The sequence below is a fragment of the Lathyrus oleraceus genome, chromosome 7, assembly GCF_024323335.1.
Source record: "Lathyrus oleraceus cultivar Zhongwan6 chromosome 7, CAAS_Psat_ZW6_1.0, whole genome shotgun sequence".
Lineage (NCBI taxonomy): Eukaryota > Viridiplantae > Streptophyta > Magnoliopsida > Fabales > Fabaceae > Lathyrus > Lathyrus oleraceus.
The window spans coordinates 280,252,961-280,267,227 of NC_066585.1; the positions used below are offsets into that span (position 1 = coordinate 280,252,961).

Genomic DNA, 14,267 nt, shown 5'->3' on the forward strand with positions numbered 1-14,267 from the left:
GATGAACCTGAATGTTCATGAATGGTACCGCATGCATAATGCGTCATTTATGGAGTACGTTTGCATAAATGATTACATATGTGGTTGATTATTCGTGATGTCGTTGATTGGATATTAATTTGTATATGTTGTTGTGAAGGGTGTGAGACTATGTGGTTGTTGAATGTGTAATTGAATGTATGCTTGTGGTGTGTTCTCTACCTTAGCATTCTTTACACTCTTTATATTGGTTTGTTATTTCTCACCCCTTTGCTTTCATGTTGTCTACCATAGACATCTTGAAGATACTTAGGAGTAGAGTTTGTTGCTGTAAGTGGAAGTTAGCTCTCGGAGTTACTTCGTTTAGTTTCATCGTTGTTTTAGAAGTATTGCTCTGATCCTGTAACATCGGGTTGAGAACGTTTGGTTGCTTATCATGTTTTGTTGGAGTTTAATTATTTTTATTCAATTTATATTGAAGTTGTTAAAGAGTTGAATATGATAATTCTTTATTTTGAAACAATTTATTATAATTTAAAGTTGAGACTAAATTCCTAAGTTATGTCATTTTATTTAATTGAAATAAGATCGATATAACCACAATAATACCCTAAGTAAATGTGAGCGTGCGATGACTATTGTTGTATGACGTTGATATTTTCTGTTGCGTGTTTGTTAAATATTTGATTTATTAAAGGTTTTGTCATTGGTGTCATATTAAATTGTCTGGTAAAGCGGTGTTATAGTTAGCATTTTAGATCCACTTTTAATGGAATATATTTTGAGTGGATTGTGAGTGGCATTAGATGTTGTTAGAATGAGTGAAAATTGTGAGAGTTTTTTTAGCATGAAATATGGTGAGGCTCTTGTGCAAATCGTGTGAAGAATTTGGTGGTCAACAAATTTGGAGATATTTTCATGTGTGCAGATATGTATGATCATATTTGTCCTCTTGTGTAGACCATTTGTCTTTTGTTCCTTTCTATTATATTTTGGATTTTCCTTTTAATGCATGATTAATGCAAGACTCTTATTTATTATTATTTTTTTACTTTACTTTTTTTAATGCAATATGTATGATAATGAATGAATGATATTTATAATTATGACTATGGAATAAAAAATAAATGGAAATTGGACTTTGTCCTTTTGTGCAATTTCTACATTTTGTTGACTTTTTAATTGATACAAAATGGAAATTTGAACATGTTGCAAAAAAAGCTAACCGAGTATCCAACCGATCCAATATTGGGTTGAAACATTGCAGCCAATTTCGTTGACCACAAAATCAACTATATACTCAAGGAAATCCTCAATAGGGTTGTCTTCCATTTGAGCTACATCAGTCAACCGTTTTAGACATCTCTATTGCCATAATGGGTGCAACAGAAAGAGATCCATAGGGGCATGAAATTGCAGAAGTTTTTAATTTTATTATATGCCTCAGTTTATTATTCAAGTAAAAATAGAGAAGAAAAAACATGAAGGACTATGCCAAAACTCAAGGTAATACAATGCAGTTCATAGTGATTGGCCAACTGCCTTATTAAAAACACGATCAAGGAAAACCCAGTGGGATAAAACCTTGAAAAAGCGTTTGAATACAAGAAATAATCCTTTCTTAAAAGATGATCCTATAAATTATTTAAACATCACCATCCCACAACTCTTCCAAGGATTTGTAAGGTCCATTTTCATGTATGAACATTTCTGCTTTTAGGGTTCTCATTTGAGAAATCTGATTGATTTTGTCTGACTCTTCCTGGGTCAATTCCCAATCAAATATTTCAATGTTTTGTTTCATCCTCTCCTTATTGAAGCTTTTCACAATGGCAGTTACTCCATGCTGGTATATCCATCTTAGTACTATCTGCATGATATGTATCCACATTAGAGAAATGTTAAACCTTATTAAAATCTTAATTAACTAAACATTTTTCAAACTTGTCATTGAAGATAGTTTGAAATAAAATAATGAGTTGCACCTGGGGTACACTCTTGTTTTTAGCCTCAGCAATTTTGTGCAGAATTGGATTATCCATCACTGCAGCTGAACCCCAAGGATCTTTGTATGCTCCTAGTGGCGACCATGCACCAACATGAATTCCTTTCTGCTTGCAGAATTCTCTGAGTTTCCCTTGATTCCATGATGGGTTCATTTCCACCTGAATAAAAAGAAGAATGTGTAACATGAAGATTTACCATGTCTATAATTAGTAGAATGATCTAGATGATGTAAATTTTCCATTTTGAAGTAAATAGGGATTTTTTTTTGTGTATTTCTTTTATATGTGAGAATGAATCAAATCAAATAGTGCTAAATTCTTATACCTGATTAACTGCTGGAGTGATTTTGGCATTTTCTAAAAGTATGGAGAGCTTTTTGGCACCAAAGTTGCTAACACCAATAGACTTTGCTAAGCCCAATCTATGAACCTCTTCCATAGCTTCCCATACTCCTTTTATGTCAATGGGAATCATATCCTCACCTGTAAAGTTTAAGCCTACAACATCTTGTTTGAACCTTACTGGCCAGTGAATCAAATAGAGATCCACATACTCCAAGCCCAGCTTTCTAATCAATTTCAACCAAAAAATGAAAAATAAAATTAGTCAATTAATAAAAAATACAAACTTAAGAGAAGGAAAAAAAAAAGATAAGAGAATTAGGCTTGCTTGAGGGTGGTTTCGAGAGCTGGGAGAACAAGGTCATGGTGAGCATCAGTACACCATAACTTGGAAGTAATAAACAATTCGTCGCGATTTTTAACCAGGCCTTCTTCTAAAGCCTTTGACACAGCTTGGCCTAGAAGTTCTTCAGTATTATAGAAAGAAGCCGTATCAAAATGTCTGTAGCCGATTTCAATGGCATCAATCAAAGCCGTTAGAGGAGGAGGAGTTCCTGTTCCATATCCTATCGCCGGCATCTTTTCTCCTGAATTTAAAACCACATCTGGAACACTATTTGCTGCCATCTTCTTTTGTTTTTGTGTTGGTTTAAGGCTCACAATTTTCTGTTATGAATGTTAACTCTGAGACTTGAGTTTTGGCTATAAATAATAGTTTAAGACGCGTATTATAATTATTATATTATTGACTATCGGTTATTGAATATTGAATATTGACTATGCGTTCCCTAATGCGCAAAGCAATGACAAAAGCAAGATAGTGAATGATTATTTAAAAGGGGAGTTTTCCCTTCTCCTAGTGTTATCTGCATAATATGTATTCACATTAAAGATATGTATAAAGTTTATAAAGTTCATAAAGTCTCACCTAACTTATTCTGTTACAGAGTTTATTATTAAATCTGAAATATGAACATGTATAAGGAAAAAATAACAATGTTAAACCACTAGGTGCATAAATGATTGAAGAGTTATATAAATGAGAGGTGAAGCATCCCATGTCTAGGACGTCTTTATTTTTCCTTGCGGTATTAAGACATCTACCCTTCTTGATGTAGCTACCATTCTTAATCGTTTTCATCATTGAATTTGAAACTTTCACATCCTATGATACCCTCATTCCATCATTTTCCGGATTTCGTTTTTTCAACTCAACTCAAGACTATTCCAAATTTTTAGAACATAAGTGAATACTCAAGTACGTAATGCCACCTATGCATGCAAAGCACGATGCATTCTTGTTCTATTTGTTCTGAGTATGGTTGAAATATGCTTTAAAATTTTAAGTGATCAAGAGAAAGAAAATATATTTCTAAATTGTTAAAAATCAAGAAATTATAAAGCAACAAGAATTAATGTTCGGTTTGAGCAATTCACTCATATCATGTTTCGTCGGTTCGGTTCATGGGTTTGTTAGTTAATATTAGAATATTTTATATTAATTTAAAAATAATAGAAATTAATATGAAAAGATATTAAAAAATATTTATAATATTCTAAAAAATATTATAAGATGTATATTTATAATATTTTTAGAAGATATTATAAGATATATATTTATAGGCATAATGCATTCTTTGTTCTTTTAACTTAATTTAAGGTTTTACTTTCGCCCTTTATTTAATAAACGTTCATTTTAAATCTCTCAAATTACGTTTCATTAGTCACATTCATCATTTTCGTTAAATTTTGTCAAAACCCGTCAATTTTGGCAGACGTGGCACTCCATCTCTACTACTACGTAAAAGTCATTTTACAATGATTGGAAAATAGATACCACCATGTCTGACCAACCGTTGTGAGGTAAGATGAGGTTGTATTTATGATATTTTCCACCACGGTCGTGTGACTATACGCTATGTAGTGAGCTACTTATAACAACGGTTACTTCAAACAACCGTTGTGATATTCTTTAATGCATAACATTTGACAACGGTTGTTATAAACAATCATTATGATATATACACTGAGTTTATTATAAATTATGTGGAATGTTTATTTCGTCAATATTCACTAAACATATAACCTATCAATATGATCTAGAACATTATAATATGACAAATTAAGTTATAATAGAAGAATAAGTTACACATCCAATGCTAAATAAGAATTTGTAAACTCCTTATCCACATTTAACTCTTTAACGCACTACGCCAAATAAGGGAAAAGAGGGCGCTTATTTTGGCCTATAACAGCGCTTTTAAGCGCTCTCTAATCTGGCGCTGGCATAGGTAAAGACAGCGCTTTGTTCTCCTGGAGAAAGCGCTGTCTAAAGTGGCCACATTATAGTGCGCTTTAAGAAAAAAGCGCCCTCTGGAGTGGTCCATAGAGGGACACCTTAGAGGGCGCTTTCTGGTAAAAGCACCCTCTAAAGTTGTCAGTGTAAAGTGTTTAGAGGGCGCTTTCAGGAAAAAGCGCCCTCTAAAGTTGTCATTGTAAAGTGTTTAGAGGGCGCTTTCAGGAAAAAGCGCCCTCTAAAGTTATCAATGTAAAGTGTTTAGAGGGCGCTTTCAGGAAAAAGCGCCCTCTAAAGTTGTCATTGTAAAGTGTTTAGAGGGCGCTTTCTGGACAAAGCGCTCTCTAATGTGTTAGTTATTTTAAAAAAATTTGTTTGAAAAATAGTGGATATATATTTATTTGGTAACCTGTTCGCATGCTGCAAAAGTGTAAAATTCATATTGATTTCATCCTTTAATCCAATGTTATACACCATTAATCCATTGATATATACAACATGAATCCATTTATATACAACATTAATCCTCCATATATACAACATTAATATATGATTCTTTGATCAACAATATACAACAACATATTCTCAAAGTACTACAATTAAGAGAATAAAACATAGCAACCAACACCCAGTGACCACTGTATCCAAAAGCTGTCTAGTAGTTCTAACCAATACTAAACAAAAACGCCCATCCACCCATGGTGGCAAACATGTTCTGTATATCCAAAAGCTGTCTAGTAGTTCTATCGCACATCCATACAAAATAAGGCTCAACCAAAACAACAGATGGCAGCATAAGTAGTCCCCTACAAAAAGAACACGTCCAAATGCAAATAACATAGAACTGTCAAAAGGCGATTGAGCAACAAATAGTAAACAATGGCATAAAGTTAAATGACATAGCTAATATTACCTGAATTCCTGCATGGCTGTTAAGGTAAAAATCAAATTCCCTAGGGTGACTAATGCCGGTGTCTACCACGGTTCCTTTGACAATTTAGAACAACAAAATCAGCAAAAAGTGATAAATTCAAATGATAATATATACCAGCTGCATTGAGAAATATATTGAAAAAACCTGGCATAATTTTTCCACTTCTATCGGTCTCTTTGGGGTTGACAGGAAAGAGACGGGTGTGATGTCTCTTTTGGACCACTACAAAAGTAACTTTAAGTAGATACCCATCCTCTATTGAGACACAAGCCTGTATCTCCGACCATATTTTTTCTTTGCCAACCTTCAAGTCCGGACTTCTCCAATTATCACATGTAATCGGAATATGTTGTCGAACAAGGAAACCAATGTCGTAGAGGGATACTTTCAAATATCCAGCATCATCATCTAAACAAATATCAATTGATACTTTCGAGCATCCCTTGCCCCTTGCACAAATGATTGACTTCATAATAGCCATTTTACCTGTAAAAAAGAAAACAATTAAAATCAGATGACAAATGTAAAAACAATTAAAATCATAAAAGTCATTTTACCTGTAATAAAGAAAACAATTAAAATCATTTGACCTGTTTCCAACATGTATAACTTCGATCAATTCCATGCCTCATTAGATGCGATGTCAACTGAACTGCGTCAACCCGTTTCCCATAACAACAACCCAAGCAAGGACATATCATTCTACGGGGGTCTTCGGCGTTCGCAACGGCAAACTTAACGAATTCTAATACCCCATTCTCGTACTCTCTCGACAATCGATTGGAAGACATCCATGTATTATCCATTACTAATTAGAATAAACAAAAAACAATTTTAGAAGAGTTCAAACACATTCGGACCTAGGTTTCTAATGATATTGGTGTTGACACAAAATCAGATATTCATAGGGCTTGAAATTGCCTAATAAACCCAAACAAACGTAGGGCTTGAAATTTAACGCATGCGCTATCAAATTTAAAATGACTATGAATATTGAAACTTTACAGGTTGAAACAAACGTAGCATAGACAACGCATAGACAACAATAACAAAAAACTGAAATGGGGCAAAGCTAAAACAAAGCAAGAAATAGGGCAAAGCTAAAACGAAACAAACGTACCTTTGGTGCCAGAAGGAGGAAACGTCGTAGATCTAACAGAGGTGGAAGGAGAACGCCTTAGAACCCTAACGTGAAAAAGAACGAAAATAACAGAGAGTGAAATAACAAAACGCGCAGTATGTTATAATTTTAATGTTTACTAAACGGGACCTTAGAGGGCGCTTGTGGAAAAAAAGCGCCCTCTAAGGTGCGCTGTCTATTGCTCCTTATTTTTTCGCTTCACTTTAGACAGCGCTTTTGTAATAAAGCGCCCTCTAAAGTGCGTTGTTGTACATGGACTTAGAGAGCGCTTCCTTAGAAGCGCCCTCTAAGGGTATCCTTAGAGGGCGCTTGCATAAACGCGCCCTCTATTGTTGTCCCTCCATTTCCTCATTATTTTTTCGCTTCACTTTAGAGGACGCTTTGTTACACAAGCGCTCTCTAAAGTGCGCTGTTGTACATGGACTTAGAGAGCGCTTTTTTAAAAGCGCCCTCTAAGGGTATCCTTAGAGGGCGCTTTCATAAACGCGCCCTCTATTGTTGTCCCTCCATTTCCTCATTATTTTTTCGCTTCACTTTAGAGGGCGCTTTGTTACACAAGCGCTCTCTAAAGTGCGCTGTTGTACATGGACTTAGAGAGCGCTTTTTTAAAAGCGCCCTCTAAGGGTACCCTTAGAGGGCGCTTTCATAAACGCGCCGTCTATTGGTGTCCCTCCATTTCCTCATTATTTTTTTGCTTCACTTTAGAGGGCGCTTTGTTTCAAAAGCGCCCTCTAAAGTGCGCTGTCTATTCCTCCTTATTTTTCTCTTCACTTTAGAGTGCGCTTCTTTAAGAAAGCGCCCTCTAAGGTCCGCTGTCTATTCCAGTTTTTGGCGTAGTGACGGTTAGAACTTGGTTTAATACTCCAAGTTCTTCAACATCTCATTCCTTCAGCTCTAGTTCATATTATAAAATATTATTTACTCTTCAAACAAAATTAGAGGTGGAGAAATGGGCAGTTGAAGAACTAAAAGCATTAAATCAAATTCTAACGGTTATATAGCGAAATGCAGATAACGAACTAAAGAATTCTTGTCTAGAATTAAACCTGTAACTTGTTTTTTAATATAACTTTATCTATCATATTATAATTTTGTAATGCAATATAAAAAGTTATATATTGGGTAAGGGGTTGGAAAAATACTCAAACCACATAAGATATAATAAACTCATCTTTTAAACAAACCTTAACAACAACATTCATCAACAACAAACATGTAAGATAATCATTTGTTAAGATTTGAGGAAAAAGCTAAACCTTCAAAGAAGACGAGTTCGCTGCATAAGTTTCAGGTTTTCATATGAGAGAGACGAGTGACAAAGATATTAGGGTTTTGTTTTGAGAGAGACGAGTGAAAGAGATGTTATGGTTTTGTTTTGAGAGAGACAATTGATATGTACTAAAGAGAGAGATAATTTCGCTTATATATAAATATGTAACACATTTCACCACTGTTGATAATATTTCACTTCAGGTACATTTCACTACGATTGTTAATTATGACCGTAGTGAAATTTCATTTAGTAAATACAAAAAAAATGTCAAAAAAGAGTTATTACCACAGTTAACACAAATGTCTTTAACATATGGTGCTACGAAAGATCTATTTTGTAGTAGTGCTCGTTCAAGTATGGTTGAGATGAGATTGTTTTATTATAATTTTATTATTTAATTTATTAAGAATTACTCTCTTTGTCTCTTCTTCTCTCTTCACCAAATCCCTAGTCGTCACCTCTCTTTCTCTCTTCTTCCTCACTCTTTCTTCGCTCTTCTCCTCAGTAGGAACCTCAGTCAACGCATATGTCTCTCCTTTCTCCTCCTTAAGTTCAAATAAAAAAAATCTCAACAACTCAATACCGCCACTAACCTTAGCAACAACTTCCTTAATCTTTGGATGACTCAACCTAATCTTCCTAAACTTAGCATTCTCAGGCTCCTTAACAATATTCATCAACAATTTCAAAACAATATCAACTGATTCTTCGGATAGATTCTCCGAAACATAATCCCCAACAAAAATCTCCAACTCATTATTACTCTCAACAAAAACTTCACTCTCAACCAAATTTCCATTATCATCATCGTTTCTAACTAGATTGCTCAGACAACTTTCAACACGTTCAAAAACCTCATCTTCAGATCTATACGGCCATTTACAAATGGGACATTCATATAATTGACTGAATATCCATTTCGAGATCTCGAAGATGAAGTGACCAAAGAATCAAATGGATTAAATCCATCTCATAGTTTATGAGCTTTTTCGATTCTGCTATCATCTGAAACTGATGCAATCACACTACTACTAGTACAGAAAACACATATAATGACGGTTGCAAGTCTGTTGTTAGGTAGCGTGCGATTGTATGTATGCTGGTTTCAACAATGGGTATGTGACCGTGATTATAAGATAGGTAGCGTGCTACCTATCACAACGATTATATTAAACAACTGTTGTGATATATAATTACCATTTCACCACGGTTATAGAAGATAATCGTTGTGAAAAGTACCATGAGTTTATTATAAAATATGTAGATTGCTTACTTTTCCTACACCTCACTAAACATATACAACCATTAAAATTGATATAGAAGATAATAATTTTAAAAATGAAATTATTCTTGAAAAATAACTTAAAGGAACCACTGTTTTCAAATTGCATTCTCACAGTAATTCATCTCTTGCTACTTAACACGTAGTATTTGATTCAATGCCCCAGGTTATTCAAAGTAACGGTTCATTCCTAGTTTATTTTGTAAAGCATCATTATGTTGACTAATTCGGAATCATCATCGTCGTTATCATCATCATTATTTTAATTAATGATGAAAATTATTATGATGACAATGATGAAGATGATTCAATTTCTCAAAAAATTTGATGTTTTATAATATAAACTAATAGAGAACGAATTGTTACTTTGAAGAACCTGCGACAATCAACCAAGTTCTACGTGCTAAAGAGGGATATATGAATTACGAGATGCATGCAATTCTAAAAACATGTTTGATCTAAATTGCATTTCAAATATAACTTAATTTTCAAATTATTATTTTCTAAATCACTTTAAATGAATGCATGCTCAATAAGTGGTTAGTGAAACAAATAATCTATATACATTATAATAAACTCAACAACAACATACATCAATAATAACAATATTTATCAACAACAACAACAACAACAATATCATCATCAACAACATACATTTGTCAACAACAACAACACAAACCATTTATAAACAACAACAATAACAATATTTATCAACAAAACAATAATATACCTTTTATTGAAAAGATTCGTGGAATGATCTGAAGTTGATCTACTTTGTGTTGCTATGAAGAAAAAAAATACAAGTATGATGAAGCTTCCAAAATAGCTTCATGATTCTTATATTGTTTCTCCATATCAACACAAATTAAACCATTTATGAACCACACCCATAGTATGAGTTATTTTGAATCAGATTTCGAAATATAAATAACTTTCAGAATGTTAACTTGTTTTAAAAACATAAATTAGCAATAGTATAAACGGAAATATGACCAAAAAAGGAAGTAAATCATGTCAAATGAAGAAACACTTTTTAAGAAGAACTAGTGTCATATATGGAACCTATATGAAAAATGTAAGAAAGCTAATGGAAAAGATTATCGTTTAGTTTGAAGAAGTTTATCAGGACGAGTTCGCTGCATTGGAAGAGAGAAATATTTGTTTTGAGAAAGAAAGGAAGAAAACGTATCAATAGCATGGAAGAAAGCATATGAAGAAGAAGACGACGAAAGAGAAAGCATATGAACTTTATTACCTATAAGTTTGAAGATGCTAACGAAGACGAGTTCGCTGCATGTGGGAGAGAGCGTTGTTAGGATTTTTTTAAGAGAGTGACGGCTATTCTTAGGAAAAGGTTTATATATATATATATATATATATATATATATATATATATATATATATATATATATATATATATATATATATATATAGTTGTGAAAATGATGCCGAAAATAAAAAGTATATTTGATTTCTTGATCGGTAAGAAATTCACAAGGGTAGAAAAGAGAAGTAGGAAGAATCCAACAAATTGATTATAAACTATTATTCTTTACTTTCAATTTGAAATAAAACTACAAGTGTTACATAATAACAAATAATCACTATCATCCTAATTAGGATTTACATTATACAATGATGAGAAACTAATACATTATTTATAAAAAAATTAACATATTAAACTATACACATGCTCATTACACAAATTAACTTAGAGAATAAACTAACTTAAACAATTGGACATAATAAACACGCTCAATTCGATATTCTAACAATCCTAACAAATCAATATCATTATGTCAAATCAATATCATATCAAATCAATATAGTAGTATATGTATGACTTTATGAACTTTGAAATGTTGAAAGAGCTATCATATCTATCTAGATATGTAACCGTCATCTCAATATAGTAATATATGTTTGACTTTATAAAGTTTTAATCATGATATAGATATAACCTCTATCCACATTAGCGATATATATATATATATGCAACTGTCATCATGTTTGGAATATTCAAAGAGATATAATATGTATCACATTAGAGATACGTTTGAATTGGTCAAGTTTGAAAGAATTGGTTCATTGACACAGGGCTGTTTCACTACATAAATGACAAAAAAGTCTAAAGTTTGACTATTGATCTAAAAGATGCTTGAATTTAAAAAGAAAGGGTTGTATATTTTAGAAACCTTATTAAAATCTTAGTTGACTCAACATATTTCATAGTTATCATTGATAATAATTTGAAATAATATAATGCGATGCACCTGGGCAACACTCTTCTTTCCATCATAACTGCAGGCGTGAAATAAATTTGTTGATATTTAAATATTTAATTAATAAATAAGGTAAGAGTAGTTTGTAAATATGCTTTTAATATATTTTAGAATATTCTCTTAGCATAATATATTGGAATTCCCCAGCTTATTCTTTTTTAATCAATCAATACTCATTATTATATTTTTGTTTGTATACTAGAATTTATGTGGTGCCGAATATTATTTCACCAAGTGTACTTCGTCTTATAACATATAAGTAATTCTAAAATGGTAAAGTATTTCGGTAAGTACTTATCTGATATATTTTTTTAAGGCAAATAGGTATATTATATATCAACCTGCAGAAGAAACGAACTAGATTTCAGATCAGACTACCGTATCCACGATCAACAATAAAATTGGATGAATACATGTTTGTATTCATGGTACTTTTTTTAATCAATGTGTATCGAATGAAATTTGATGTTATATATTAATACAATATTATCATACATTTTAGTTTTCTTATTATCGTAACTTAATACAATTTTTGACTTTTTAAAAATTTTCACTATGAAGTTTTGTTGTTGAATTGTTTAGTTCTCTATTGATGTATTTTTTTTTTGGAAATTTATCAATTTCTCTTTAAGAAATTTATTAAAATTTATGAAAAAAATTTAACTGAATCTTGATGAACAAAAATCAATCTTTTTTATTGATTACTTCTCTTGTTCTTTACTCTTCTCTCGAGTGAATCAATCAACTTTGGTTGCAAGATTTCGGTGCACAATAGTAATGAAAAGAAACAAAATTGGATTGTGGAAGAAACAAAATTCGACCTGCACTCATTTTGTCATAATATCTGCAATCTGATTCCCTATTCTGCAATGTTATAAGTTCAGCTTCGCTTCTGCTACTTGCTCTCGAAGATAATGGAACCTCATTTCGATGTGCTTACTTCATCCATGCGCTATCAAATTCTTTGCCAGATTGATAACAACCATGTTTTCGATCTTTATGATAATCTCTCCATGATTCTTCACTATAATCTCTTCGACCAAATTCGCCACCCATGTTGCTTTACTTGCATAGAGAAAAGCATATATGTACTCTGCTTCACACGAAGACAATGTTATTACTGCTTCTTTTCTCGAATTCCAAGCAACTGCTTCTTTTCCATCATCAGCTGTAGGAAATAAAATGTCATAGTTGAGAGTTACTTTCAGATACCTTAGTATCCTCTTCGTCGTTGCTAGGTGTGATATCTTTAGCTTCTGCATGAATCTACTCACCATACCTACACTGTATGCTAGATTAGGCCTTGTGTGACAAAGGTATCAAAGTGATCCAATGAGTTTCTATATTGTGTTGGATCGATATCACCTTCATATGTGTTTTTCGACAGTTGCAATATGGGCTCAGCTGGAATCGATGTTGGGGTTGCAATCTTGCATATTAAATCTCTTGAGTATTTCTCCATCATATCTTCTTTGGTGCATAATCAAGTTTATACTACTCTTGTAGAATCTGATGCTAAGGAAATATGAGAGATTTCCCAAGTCTAACATTTCAAACTCCTCACTTAGGTCATGTTTGAAATCTTCGATCTCCTTCTTGCAACTTCCTTTTATCAACACGTCATCGACATAAAGACATAGTATAAACAACCCACTATTTCTTCTTCTCACATATACTTCATGCTCAGTTATGCACTTCATAAATTCCTTATCCCTTAGGAAACTGTCTATCTTCTTATTCCAAGCTCTTGGGGTTTGCTTAAGTCCATACAAGAATTTATGCAACCTGTATACCTTGCTTTCTTCGCAATATTGGTGAGTTAGATCAAATTTAAAAATCCGATCAATCGATTCCCCTCCTCAATTGTTTGGGTATGAGTTCCATTACTCGACTACTCAAACAATTGTCATCTCTTAAATATTCTTAATCCGATCAAATCCAAATCATTTTCGCAATAACTTAGACAAAAAAGGAAGTGGTTTATAGCCTTTTATTCTCTTCTCTGAATACTTGGATACGAGTTCTCTTACTCGCTTATTCAAGGATTCGTCGTTTATCTAAAACACTTAACTTATATTTAAACACCAGATGGAAATAAAGATGGTCTCGAGCCTTCGATTCCTCTCCTCAATTGTTTGGATATGAGTTTTCTTACTCGACTATTCAAATAATTTTCATCTCTAAAAACTTACAAATCGATTCACCTCAAAACCTTTTCATAATTAAATCAAATCAAACATATTTTTATGATAACTTAGACGAAAAAGGAAATTGTCTAAAGCCTTTTATTCCCTTCTCCGAATACTTGGATATGAGTTTTCTTACTCGACTATTCGAGTATTCGTCGTCCATTCAAAATACCTTAACAATATCAAGCCCATTTGCAAATTAAGGATGAAAAGGGAGATGGTCTAAAGCCTTCTATTCCTCTCCTCGATTACTTGAATACGAGTTTCCTTACTCGACCATTTGAGTAATTGTCATTCAAGAAAAACATTCAACATATTAACTCCACTTCTCGCCCCCGTGCGATCAAAACTTTTTCTCAAAAGAACATTGTTTAATCGCTTCTAAGGCACATACAAACTAGTTCTTAAGCCTCTGTTGAGAGTATACAAACTAATCTTTAGCCATTAGAACGGGATCTAAGCACGTGTTCATTAAAACAAACCAACAAAACGTAGCACCCGAACTACGAAGCTTTGAGTTCCTCGTTGTACCCGAGGATACAT

At 32.8% G+C, this 14,267-nt stretch overlaps 1 protein-coding gene across 1 annotated transcript; it reads right to left on the reverse strand.

The window, feature by feature from the left end:
- Positions 1-1,480: 1,480 nt before the first annotated feature.
- Positions 1,481-3,024, reverse strand: LOC127106545 (methylecgonone reductase). Its single transcript, XM_051043828.1, has 4 exons — positions 2,656-3,024; positions 2,311-2,554; positions 1,965-2,144; positions 1,481-1,849 (listed from the first exon to the last, which is right to left on the reverse strand). Exons 1-4 carry the CDS (start codon positions 2,952-2,954, stop codon positions 1,625-1,627), a joined length of 948 nt encoding a protein of 315 aa, XP_050899785.1. The 5' UTR covers positions 2,955-3,024; the 3' UTR covers positions 1,481-1,624.
- Positions 3,025-14,267: the final 11,243 nt, after the last annotated feature.